Source organism: Lissotriton vulgaris, chromosome 11 (genome assembly GCF_964263255.1).
Source record: "Lissotriton vulgaris chromosome 11, aLisVul1.2, whole genome shotgun sequence".
NCBI classification, from domain to species: domain Eukaryota; kingdom Metazoa; phylum Chordata; class Amphibia; order Caudata; family Salamandridae; genus Lissotriton; species Lissotriton vulgaris.
In genome coordinates, this window is record NC_141699.1 from 586525080 (window position 1) to 586538510 (window position 13431).

The following is a 13431-nucleotide window of genomic DNA, read 5'->3' on the forward strand; positions in this document are numbered from 1 at the left end:
AATCTACTGTCTAAAGCAGTAAAGTACTTCTCTAAGTGCAAACAGACCAGCTGCATAGACTGACACTAAGCAAAGAATGACTATATAAAACACAGGTCTTTTGAAACAAAGTAACATGGGCAAGGGCTGGTTGCTTCAAAGCAAGGGGAAGGTAGCTACTAAAAGCAGTTCCATAACAGAAAGGCTGCAACTCTGCTAAAATGAGGGTTCCAACAAAGTCAGTTTTAGAGCGCAGATAAAAAAAAAAAACAATACCACACGTACCCTGCAAGTCATCCAGATATTGCTTCTAATACACAGTCCTTGAGAGTGGGGCTTCAGCTCTCTGGCAGAGATGCATGGGTGGATTTCTTTAGCAACACAGCAATGATAAATCCTGATCAGAATTTACTTTCTGGATTGAGCTTTTATGCACGATTAAGAAATGAAATGTGGCATTTATAGAGCGCAAACTGTCACGCCCAAAGGAGCCTCCAGGCGCTGTAAGAGAACGAGCTTCAGCAGTGAAGAGTTAGGCTCTAGATGAGTGCAAAACAAGATTCATCAAATGTTCCATTCATCCATGTCTTTAGGGCCTTCCTAAACAGCTTTTCAGATTCCATTGATCTTAATTTGTTTGGCATGAAATTACAAGCCTTTGCCCCTAACACAGTAGCCGATTTCCCTCCCCTGGTTTTAAGTTTAAAGCCTGGCAATTTAAGTAGGTTTTCAGAAGTAGATCTGAGTGTCCTCATTGTCGTGTATGGTGTAAATCATGTGGAGAGATATACAGGCCCTAATCAGCGAGTTGCCCTGAAGGTCGTGAGGAAAAGTTTGAATAAAATTCTTTTGTGTAGGGAGAGCCAATGAAGGGTTTATAGAGCCGCTGAGGCTGACACCCTACAGGGAAGTTTAAGACCAATCAAACTGCTGCATGTTTCACTACCTGTAGTCTCCTCAGGGTTAATTTATTGACCCCTGCTAGGAGGCTATTACAGTAGTCTAGGTGTGAGAGTATTAAAGCCACTGCCACTGTTTTCCTTGCAGCAAGCGGAATCAAATCAAATAATTTTTTCATTGCCAAAGCATGTACCCATCACCTTAAGTGCATGGGGTTTGAAGGAGAGGGAGGAGTCAAACCACACCCCCAGGTTTTTGGCCACCTTCACAGTGGATGGAGGAGGGGCTGCTACCTCTTCCGGCCAGCAGTCCTTGGGTTGAAAGGGGTTATTTTTCCCTATCAGCAGGATTTCTGTCTTATCCGGGTTACAACGGAGGTGATTGTTTTTCATCCATTTGATGACCACAGTAAGACAGGCTTTAAAATGTTCTTCAGCTTCCGTGGAGTTTTGCAGCGTGAATCTTTCTGGATTCACTATGCTGTGCATTATTCCGCGGTCTAGTGGTTGGGTCCGGAATCATATTTTTTTTTATTCTTTCTTAGCCCAGGTGGGCGTTAACGTCCCACCATTTGGTGTCCTTCCTGTGACGTCGGCTCGCTTCCTGCGGAAGCTCCCACCTTTAGGCTCCTTCTTCTGATTCTTTTTTCCGCCGTTGGGTCTGGATTGTCACCAAGAGGTTTCAGAGGTTTTGGAGAAAAGGAGAAGAAAAAGACAGAAAACAACCGGAAAAATTGGAGAATACATCTCGCAGTCAAGACCACTGAACCGGGACGACGAAGGAGGAGGAGAATATTGAAAACTTCAACGTCCAACGGAGAATGCACACACAGGGGGCCCCCTGAGAACAGGAATGGACAAAACACCCTTTAAATTCTGCCGTAATTGCCACCACAAATACGTGCAGAAGGACCAGCATCCGGTTTGCAACCTCAGCCTGCCGGTCGAGCACGAGAGCAAGGATTGCAACGCCTGCTCGGTTTTTACCCCAACAACACTCGGGATAGGAGAAAGACAGAGGAGAGCCAACTATAGCATGCAAGACCATGGTCAACCTCTGTCGCTCCGGGACTTGTGCCTCTCCAGTGGGGAAGATGACAACATCGCAGAAGGACCAGATTACTACATGTTCGTAGAGACCGATACAAAAACCACAAAGGAGGTAAGAGAGACGTCGACCCCTAAGACCCCGACAGACTCTCGGAAATCAAAGTCAGACTCTTGAACAACAGAGTCAAAGTCCTCAAAAGTAGCACTGGCCCCAAAACATTCGACGGACGCAGCTGCATCCAGGGACAAGCAGCCCAGCGGATCCTTCGAAAAGGACTCCCAGTCGGCGAAAACCCAAGACAAGTCTAGTTCGTCAAAGCACGTCCCCGAAAAGGCGCGCTCGACGCCGAAGGAAAAGGACCCGAAGGCAACTTCGACATCGAGGGGATCGGCCGAAGCCCTCGACGCCGAACAGGCCGCCGAGATGGAGAGAAAAGAGAGAAGGCTCAAGGCCGAAATGGACAGTATCCAGCAAAGGAAAAAGGAATTCGACAAACGGATGAAAAGGTACACCATCCTGTCGAAGCCGACGATGACTGTCGAGGACGAAGAGGAGTTTGATGCCCAAGAGCCGCCGAAAACTCCGGAGCCCCAGGAACACCAAGAGGAAGAGGGCCTATACTATTATGAGGGAGAAGGCGAGAAAGACCAGCAAACAACTTTGGGGTCGGCATCCTCGGTGGCGCAGGACCTAGATTGGCTGGATCTCAACACCGAAAGCCCGGAAGAGGCCGTAGAAACGTATCCTTCGAGGCCTTCGCCGCCAGATGACATTGGTATCTACAATATGGTCATCAGAAATGCGGCGGCAGTATATGGGGTGAAACTGGAGGAAGAGAAACCAAAAACCTGTTTCCTCTTAGAGACCCTGCTCCCCACTCGAACTAGGATTCAATTCCTCTCCATGCTCCCAAGTGTCCTGGACTAGGTAAGGGAAGCTTTCAAGGAACCATCAAGCTGCAGGTCTGTCACACCTAGGACAGAGAAGAAGTATAAACATTCCTCTAAGGACCCACCATACATCCAGGGATCCGTCAGTCCTGACTCCATCATTGCAGCAACAGCCAGAAAGAGGGCCAACATTCCCACAAACTCAGGCCCACCTCCAGACTAGTAAAGTTAGAGGATAGACCTCACTGGAAGAAAAATAGAGAGGATTGCAGCAATCCACTGGCGCATTTCCAACTCTAATGCCAAACTCAACAGGCATACGTACCAGCATTGAGAGGAGGTTGGACAGCTACTGAAACACCTCCCTGAACAATACCAACAGAGAGCAACACACCTGGTGGAGGAAGGCAAGAACATGGCAAACTCTGCCTCAAATCAGCCCTGGGTGCGTCAGACACATACAGCAGGCTCATGATGATTGGGATAACAGAAAGAAGGCATGCCTGGCTGAGGATCTCAGGTTTCAAGCCGGAAGTCCAGAATAATATTCTGAACACACCCTTCAATGGAGAAACACTGTTCGGAGTGCCAGTAGATGAGAAACTGACGCAGCTCAAGAAGGAAAATGAAACTGCAAGGTCCATGGGGGCGTTGCAGTTCAGAGGAATGAGAAGGAGCACCCCGACACGGACACCAAACGAAAGAGGGGGAAACCAGCCGGGAACGTCACATCAGACATTCCAGCACAATTACCAGGATAACAACCAAGAGCAGCAGGGTCAGCAGCAGCAAACCTGGCAATACCACCCAAGGGGCCAGTCCTTTCGCGGGAGGGTGAATGGACTAGGTCAAACAAGAAGAGGGGGCCAGCAACCCACCTCAAAGTGACTCCGCTCCACCAAATGTGCCCACCCACACAACACCTCTAGGGAAGGGGCACAACAAAATAAGCAAAAAAGTTTTACACGCTCTCAAATCAGGGATCAACGAACATGTAACACCAGTAGGAGGCAGACAAAAACACTTCTTCCACGAGTGGAAGAAAATAACAGACAAATAGATACTGAACATCATACAGTTCGGATACTGTATAGAACTGGAAAAGAAGCCTCCTAACAGGAAACCAAAAGGAAAAGCGCGCTCAGCAAAAGAACTCGCGCTACTCCAACAGGAAGCACAAGAACTCCTCCACAAGGAGGCAATAGAAACAGTACAGTTCAAAGAAAGAAACAAGGGAGTGTACTCAAACTACTTCCTCGTACCAAAGGTGGACGAAACGTTAAGACCCATCCTGGATCTAAGGTTCCTAAACAAATACATAAAGACTCAAAAGTTCAAGATGACAGCCGTACAAGAGGTTATTCCTCAAATAAGGGACAGAGACTTTATGTCCACCATAGACCTCAAAGATGCCTACCTACACATTCCCATGAACAAACAACACAAACATCTACTGAGATTTGCCATTGACAAGGCGCACTACCAGTTCACAGCCCTGACCTTCAGACTAAAATCCGCACCAAGGGTCTTCACCAAATGCCTCGCAGCAGTAGCAGCGCACCTACGGAGGGAAGGGATTCATGTATACCCCTACCTCGACGACTGGCTAATAAAGGCAAGCTCCTACAAACAATGCCAACTACATGCACCGCGGGTCACACAGACGCTGACAGAACTGGGGGAAATCTCTATGGAACCAGAACAGGTGAAGATCTTCCTAGGCGCACAGATCAACACCATACAGAGCAAGGTGTTCCCCAGCAACAAGAGAACACTTGCCCTGTTGAAGGAGGTACATCCGTACCAGAAGGGGCGAGCTCGGACAGCGAGCAAGATCATGGGGATAATGGCGTCCTGCATACATTTAGTCCCCAATATACGACTCCACATGAGACCATTCCAGGAATGGCTCCAACAACAATGGTCACAAGCTACAGGAAGTTGGGGAGATCTAGTGGTTGTAACACACGCAGTGCAAGAGGAGATAACGTGGTGGAACAAGGAGAACATAACAAGGGGGAAGCCTTTAACACCACCAAACCCAACAGTGACCATCACCACAGACGCATCCCACAGGGAATGGGGAGCACACATGAACCGGCTAAAGGCGAGCGGTCTGTGGACTCCAACAGATGCGATCAGGCACATCAACTACCTGGAACTAAAGACCGTGTTCCTTGCCCTAAAAGCCTTCCAGAAACAACTGTACAAGCAGAGAGTGTTGACACAAACCGACAACACAACGATGTTCTACATCAACAAACATGGAGGAACAAAATCAGTTGCACTATCCAACCTAGCGCAGGACATATGCAGATGGGCCATCCCACTAGAAATAGACCTCCTGGCAATACACCTACCAGGAAGGAACACCGTGGAGGCAGACAGGCTCAGCAGACAGACATCAGCATTCCACGAGTGGGAACTCAATGCACAGGAAATGCAAAAGCTATTCAAGAAGTGGGGGACACCACAAATGAACCTATTTGCAACACACCAGATTGCAAAATGCCAATATATCGCATCCAGTCAACCAGGGGAACAATCACAGGGAAATGCCCTATGGATATGCTGGTCGAAAACATTTGCATACGCTTTTCCCCCCGATACCACTGATACACAGGGTACGCAGCAAATGCAGAACTAGCAACATGACACTGATTCTGGTGGCACCACAGTGGGCCAGGCAGTCCTGGTTCTCACAAATAGTGGAGATGGCGCAAGGACCACCTCACAAGTTCGCAAAAAGAAAAGACTTGCTCTCCATGCAAAACGGGGAGGTACTTCACCCAGAGCCAGAGAACCTCTGCCTAGCTGCATGGCTCCTGAAGACGTAGAGTTTGCACACCTAAAACTCCCAGAGAGCACACTGCGGGTGCTACGGGAGGCAAGGAGACCTACCACACGGAGGTGCTATGTGCAAAATGGAAAAGATTCACGCAATGGTGCATAAGGGAAAGACTACACAAGAAAATGACTATGGAATCAACTGTGCTAAAATATTTAACACACCTGCTAAAAACAAACCTAAGCTCTACCTCGCTGAGAGTACACCTAGCAGCGTTAGTAGCCTACACAAGAGGTGAGACAGGAAAGAGCTTCTTTACATCCCAAGTAGTAAAGAGATTTCTGGAAGGGGCTAAAAGGATTGCCCCCCCAAAAAGGATGCCGCCACCGGCATGGAACCTGAATTTAGTTCTAACAGAGCTTATGTAAGTGCCTTTTGAACCCATCCATAAGGCCTCGCTACAAATGCTCACAATGAAGACAGCGTTTCTAGTAGCAATCACCTCGCTACGCAGGGTAAGTGAGCTACGAGCGCTGAAGCTACAGAAACCCTACATTAAAATACACAATGACAGGGTGGTAATGAGAACGGACACACACTTCATGCCAAAGGTGGTGTCAAGGTTTCACATGAACCAAACAATACAGATACCAAGCTTCTTTCAGAAACCATCCACAAGCGCGGAGAGAGCACTGCACACTCTGGACGCTAGAAGGGCAGTAATGCATTACATAGAAAGAACTAAAGAGCACAGGAAAACAAAGCAGTTATTTGTGTCCTTCGCAAGCAGTTTCCTGGGAAGACCAGTAACGAAGGGCACCATCGCACAATGGATCGCACAAACTATACAATTCTCCCACGAGCAGGCAGGTCAAGAACTACTAGCAGTGGCATAAGCCCACTCTACAAGGAAAAAGGGCGCAACAATAGCCTTCCTGGCTAACACACCCATTCAAGACATATGCCTGGCGGCAACATGGGCTTCAATACACACGTTCACTAAGCACTACTGTGTGGATAAACAAATGAACAAGGAATCACAAGTAGGAAAGAAAGTGCTTCAACATATATTCAACAACCAACGCTCATCTTCCACCCATCCGCCACAAACATAACAAACCGCTACAAAGTCTATGCACAGCATAGTGAATCCAGAAATATTAACGCTGCAAAGCGAACAGTTTCTTCCCTGTCGGTGTTGTTTTGCAGCTTGAAGATCTTTCTGGATTCACTAGCGAACCCACCCACCTCCGCCAGAAAGATGAGGCAGGAGGAGAGAATACAAAGACAATATAAATCAGACTCTTTAGAGAGACAAATCTGGAGTTCCTTTAAATTAAGAAAGAACTTGAACAGATTGGAAAAGGATGAACAAACATGATACAAAAACGAGAAAAAAAGAATCCGAAGATGGCGCCCAAAGGTGGGAGCTTCCGCAGGACGCTTGCCGATGTCACTGGAATGACACCAAATGGTGAGACGTCGACGCCCACCTGGGCTACGGAAAAAAAAAAGAAAAAATACTACGATTCCGGACCCAACCACTAGACCGCGGAATAATGCACAGCATAGTGAATCCAGAAAGATCTTCAAGCTGCAAAACAACCCCGACAGGTAAGAAACTATTTGTTTTTCTCAAGGAACAGGATCAGCTGAGTATCATCAGCATAAGATGTTGTTTCAATCCCGTAAGCCGAAATGAGGGAGATAAATGGTGCCATGTATATATTAAAGAGGAGTGGACTAAGTGAGGCCCCCTGTGGGACTTCCGTGGTGATGGTGCGTTCTGAGGAGAGAAAGGTACCCAGGGAGGCTGCTAGCCTCCGATTAGACAGGAAGGATGTGATCCAGGCCAGTGCAATGTTGGAGGTGCCGCAAGATTTTAGTCTGGCTAGCAGGATGTTATGAGAGATGGTATCAAAAGCGTCAGACAGATCCAAAAGGATCAACACTGCCTTCTTACCATTGTCTGTAATAAATTTCAGGGTATCCGATATCTCCAGTAGCGCGGATTCTGTGGAGTGTTTTGGGCGAAAGCCCGATTGACGAGGGTGGAAAATCTGAGCCGATTCAGAAAAATTGGAAAGCTCCTTATAGACCATTCTCTCTGTGATCTTACCTAAAATAGGTAGTAAGGATCTGGGCCTATAATTAAAAAGATTAGAGGGGTCTATATATATTTTTTTTTTATAAAGGTTTTACAATGGCGAATTTCCATTCATCCGGCACTATGCCGGAGGATAGAGAGGAATTCACAATATCATTAACCACAGGATTCACTATGTCGATAATATGATGTAGTATCGTTGGGGGGCATGCTTCCATTGGCGAACCTGATTTGCATGCTAAGATGGCTTCATGTGTCTGGGGTAAAGTAACATTTTGAAAGTGCCTATAATCCAGCATATTCGTTAGTAGATTCTGGTAAGCTTGAAGTTCCAAAATCCTTTTGAATATTCTTGATTTTATCCTCGAAATATGTTGCAATATCATTGCAAAGAGTTTGAGAGGGGGGAATGTCTGAGTGTAGAGCTTTTGGATCAATAAAATTTTTTACAATTTCAAAAATGTGTTTTTGGTTTTGCTTCGCCATCACTATTCTATTACGAAAATACTCCTTTTTTGTGCTGATTTAATAGCAAAGTGATATTGTTTCCTGTGGGTTTTAAAAATATGTAAATTGGCTACTTTATATCCCCTTCTCCATCTACGTTCTAGTTGTTTACAGTGTATATACTGTTTCGCTAGATCTTTAGTGAACCATGGATCGTCATGTGGTTTTATTTTACCCCTTCTGGTGGTGTGCTTTGAGGGAATTAGTTCCTCACTTCTGGCCGTCATCCAGATGTGGAAACCGTGGGAATCCTCTGCTGGCTCGCCAGTTACGGTTGGTACCTTTTCTTGGCAATTATGGGTAAGCTGGGGTTAGTGGCTGCTGATGCCATTTACGCCTCAGCACCCCCATATTGCTGTTCATGGCTGCCTGTGCCATCTTAGGTATTGGTATAGCCCGGGGAATAAAATAGTGGTCCGACCAGGCCTGCGGGATAAGAGCCTCTGTGTGACCTGAGGTAAGATTGGAGCAGACTGCATCCAGCGTATGTCCTGCCCTATGTGTTTCGGTCCCTGAACTAATTGGTTCAGGCCCAGTGGAGTGACTGTTTCCAAAAAGGTGGTGACGCCAGGATTATTACCACATTCTAGGTGTAGGTTAATGTCTCCAAGCAATTTATAGTTGGCATTTGACTGAAGTCTTGACTGAGGGTATCCCCTAATGAGTCCAAAAAGGTACTGCTGTTGCCTGGAGGGCGGTAAATTAACACTTCAGAGAATGAGTATGATCCATTTACAGCACAACAGAAGCCAATTTCTTGCTGGTCCTTTGAGCCCAAGTAAGTTAAAATTCTTCCATTGTAGAGTGTCTCTTTGAATGATAGCCACTCCTCGCCCCCTACCGTCCTCTCTCTCTTTCCTACAGACGGTAAAGTTAGGAGGCAAGGCAACTGCGATATCTGGATTGCAGTCACCTTTTAACCAGGTTTCGGTAATACATAGAAAGTCTAATTCATTATCTATGATTAACTCTCTAAAGTCCAGTGCATGTTTAACTAGAGAGTGTGCATTAATTAGTCCCCTTTGTCTTTTAGTGTTGCATGATTAAGTTCAATAAGTGGTACCTGTGCTCAACATTTCCAGCAGGTAACGGGGCCTCTGATTATATCTCCATCCAAATAGTGTCCTCACTGATTTTTAGTATTCAACTGCCTTAGGAAATATGGTGAAAATACCTTTTCAGCTTGAAAACCAGCAGCATGGCTGGCACTAGATGCGTTCCGGACGCGGATGGGTGCATACAGGCTTACCTTTGGCATGCTTTCTGCGCGCGTCGGCGCCATTTCCTGAATTTGTAGTGTGGTGCCGGTAAGCTTGTTGAGAGACTAGACCGTCTCCCTCCCAAGATGGCGCTCGTCAGTTGTCCTGGTGGAAGTGAGAAAAAGTGTAGCGTTAGTGTTCCTTCCACGCAATCAGCAAAAGCTGTGAAACTTGGCAGTTTAAGTTCAGACCTAGATCCTATGTTTGTTATAGATAAAGGAATGCAAATGCCCAGATGGCATCTTCTACAGACATTGACTCTTATTTTTTTTTCTTTTCTTTCAGTCACCACAAACATCCTAAAACTTCACTATTGTATTGTATTGCAAAATGTATATAGCCATTACTACCCCATGTGGGGCGCTGAAACGTTTTCCTACATTGGTTGCCTCTATAGTGTGTGGGTGAAAGGGTGTTGTCTTTGTTTTGACTCTATGTGGGAAGTGTTTCGATGTCGTGTGTGGGACCACTGAGTTGCGGGTACACAATGCTCTTCTCTATACTGTATCCACAGCATAAAATGTTTGCATTTTGTGTTAGGCTGTTCATGTACAACCAAGATCATGTTGCCAGAAGCTAAATGTGCTTGGATCTGGAAACTTTGCTTGTGCTAGATTTGATTAAATGGTTTCTGCCTTCCAGGGAACTATGTGCTCAATTACCTGGCCACTCGCCCAAAGCTGGCAGCCTTCGTCACGCAAGCTCTTATCCAACTGTATGCCCGCATCACTAAACTGGGCTGGTTTGACTGTCAGAAGGAGGAGTACATGTTCAGGAATGTTATTGTTGACGTCACCAGGTTTTTACAGGTGAGTATATTTCTTGAACACTTATTATAGATGTGGTTGTGTAGGCTATCATAGTTCTGTTTTGGACACAAGATATTCAAGTGTGGCGGAGGTAAGCCTGTCTTTGTCAGAACATCTCTCTTTTAAAGTGATTCCTGGCAACATTAGGTAGCAGATGGCCTAACTATAGAACACACTGGCACATTTTCTCTAATAATAATAATAATTAAAAAAAAAACTCTAACCTCGGTTTCAAAATGTGTTACCAAAAGTAGCCTTCATGTTAAAAAGCGAGCATAAGACTCATGTCCCTAGCCATGCTCACTATCTCTTAAACGGATCTACCCTTTTCAGACAATTTCCACACATGATTTAAAAGTTCCAGTGGGGTTCTGTCATTGGCTTCTACTTGTTCTATTTACAAGCAGTAAAGATTTCAGCAGGCATACGTTATTTAAGAAGGGGTTAGTAATTGGTTTGGTCTGTAGAGTGGTGCTAGGTTTGTTTCCACTATAAATTAAATTTGTTGAAAACAGAACCTCCGCAACCAGGGTGCTCCCAAGGATTACTTTTCTTTTGTGGCAAAAAGTGAACATGGAGATGTCCTTTAACTTAACTTAAAATGTTTTTTATGGTGTTTCAGTTACGAAAACTTAATTTTCTATTTGTGGTAACATTTGTTCTGAACCATGCACGCATGCAGTGGAGGACAGTTAGCCTATTCCTTGTTATAGTCAATCCATGGAGTTGGTAAGGTTGGACATAAATACATGTACATGTCTGCCTGACTCTCAAACCTTCGAAAAGTACCCCTTTCCTGCTGCCGATTGATGTAGTGATCTTAGTTTAAGTCACCAAAGATTTTTGGGGGACACTAAGGCCTTATCACAAAGACAGTGCCAAGAAGTCTAGATAACCATATATTGATTATGTAATCCAAGGAAATATGAGGTTTTTGCCATGTTTGTGTCACTAATGCCCCATTACCTGTATGTAGCTGAGCTGGGGCTTGCTGCCAGGCTGCTTAGGTGTAGGCTCACTACCTGTCATTCCTGCTGCTGTTTCTCTTTCTGTCTTTCCTAATTTAGTTTTGCATTGAGCTGCCTCCATCATGCACTACTCCAGTTAGTAGCTCATTTTGTACCTTTATTTCCATTAAGTTTGTTCTTGTGTTTTTCCCTGCATGGACTAATAGCATTATGTAAGAAGTAACTTGTATATAACACGCTACATATGGCCTCTGAGGATGGATGTGGGTCAGAGTGGAACACTCTGCTGCTTGCTTTATACTATTTTTGTAATCCTAGGATAGTGTGGAGCACTGCATCATTGGAGTGACCATCCTGTCCCAGCTAACAAATGAAATTAATCAGGTATGTTCATTTTCCCTAGTGAAAAATCAAGAAACACTTTGTTTTTAAATGTAATTTCTTTTTACTTGTAGCTTTGACATGCTTACCTAGTGTCATAACCAATATATATTTTGCAGTGTTTTTTTAAGATTTATGTGTTCACTTTTAATCTTTGTGTGTGTGTCAATGTCAACTAAACACCCGTTCTCCAAGCAAACAGTGTATTGCCAAATTTGAATCCAATTCTTTCTTGTTTCACATATGTTGGGACGTATCACATATGTTGGGACGTTCAAGTCCTCTGCATGGTAGCGGATGTGCACCCCTGCCTTGAGTGCCCAACTGTACTGATGTCTGGATGCCTAATGCAGATTTTTGTTGTCATAGGCGAACACGGGACATACATGTGTACCATGACAGGCCTTTTTCACAGATTGAATTGATATCTTGTTGGACTAGTAGGTGCGCCCAAAGTGCTACCCTAACAGTGGTGGAAGTCTACTGCCTTCACCAGGAGTGGAGCAGAACTTGTCTGGTAGTGGCAGCATTGCATATAGTGATCAGTTAGAGTGTTCAGGTCCTTTTTAACCTTTGTCACAGGAGTGAGGCTTACAGGCTCACTCATTTTAGAGTTCCGCTGATGTGTGCTCAACTCGCCCTGGGCCTACATCTGTTTGGTGTGTAGTGCTGCACATGCAGCAGTGGTGTATCTTTGTAGAGTGTACATGTGCCTGGGAAGGGTAGAGTACAGGGAAAATGCAATACTGACCAGTACGTTAATGGTGAGTGCATGTGCTTGGGTGTATGTGTGCCTATGAGTGGTACAATACATGGAGGAAATAGTGCTGTGCAGTGCGTGTATGGTCATTGCGTGTGTTGGATGTATGTGTGCCTATGATTGGTACAGTACATGGAGGAACCTGGGATCCATTTTGGGAGACCCAGGCCTGCATGGTGAAACATGCAGAGGAGGTATAGAAATGTGTAGTATATTGCTGCATTTCTACAAGCTGGAACCCACACTGTAGAGGGGAGAGCCAGGCTTCCTCCTATATACTTCAAAGGGTGCTCTTTGATTCAGTGAGAGGTCACAAGGAAGGGACCTGGGCACATTTCAGGAAGTATATAGGGCTGGTAAGAGAATCATAAAAAGTAGGCATGGGGCCCTAGGCTAACCTTTTGATGCACCTATGACAGCGGCTAACATCTAGGTGTGGGTCTAGTCGCTCCCATGGTGTGTGTTTTGGGACTATCGGCTTAGGAGTCACTCCTGCTGTAACAAACTCCTTTCAAGAGGAAGAAGAGAGCAGATGAGTGGGCGTGTCTAAAGAAGCACCCCCCCCCCCAACATAATTGTCGGAGACCCAGACAAAAAAATCACATTTGGTGTCATGAAATGGACTATGAGAAGGGGAGCTTGAGACCCCAAAAATTGCCAAGCAACCAGATGGACTATGTGAGGAAGGGAATCTCTGCAAGACTTTTTCTGTCTGTGACCAGGACTGGAGTTCAAGTACTGCTAGTCAGCCTGCTGAGTGATAGGACATCACCCAGGGAATCCAAGACAACATGCCCTGGATGCTGGAGCACCATTGCCTGCCCTCTTGCCAAGACCAGTGTGCCCTGTGAAGAAGAGGAGAGCATTGGAGGGGAGCACGGTCAAGTGGGGAATCTTGTTGAGTGGATTCCTGGTGTGTCGTGGGAGAAAGTGGTTGCAATTATTAGATCTGACAGCTGCCTTCGATACCCTGTCTCCCTCTGTGCTTACATCTCGTCTGAGGGAGATAGGGGTAGAGGGCGCTGCCTTGAGT

At 45.6% G+C, this 13431-nt stretch overlaps 1 protein-coding gene across 9 annotated transcripts in view; it reads left to right on the forward strand.

Moving 5' to 3' along the window:
* Positions 1-13431, forward strand: part of XPO7 (exportin 7) — a 687768-nt gene that overhangs the window by 202059 nt on the left and 472278 nt on the right. For all 9 annotated transcript variants that reach the window (XM_086943668.1, XM_086943671.1, XM_086943674.1 and 6 more), the window contains 2 exons: positions 10123-10289; positions 11576-11641. In XM_086943668.1, coding sequence (XP_086799794.1) covers positions 10123-10289; positions 11576-11641 — 233 coding nt within the window. The remainder of the gene's footprint in view (positions 1-10122; positions 10290-11575; positions 11642-13431) is intronic.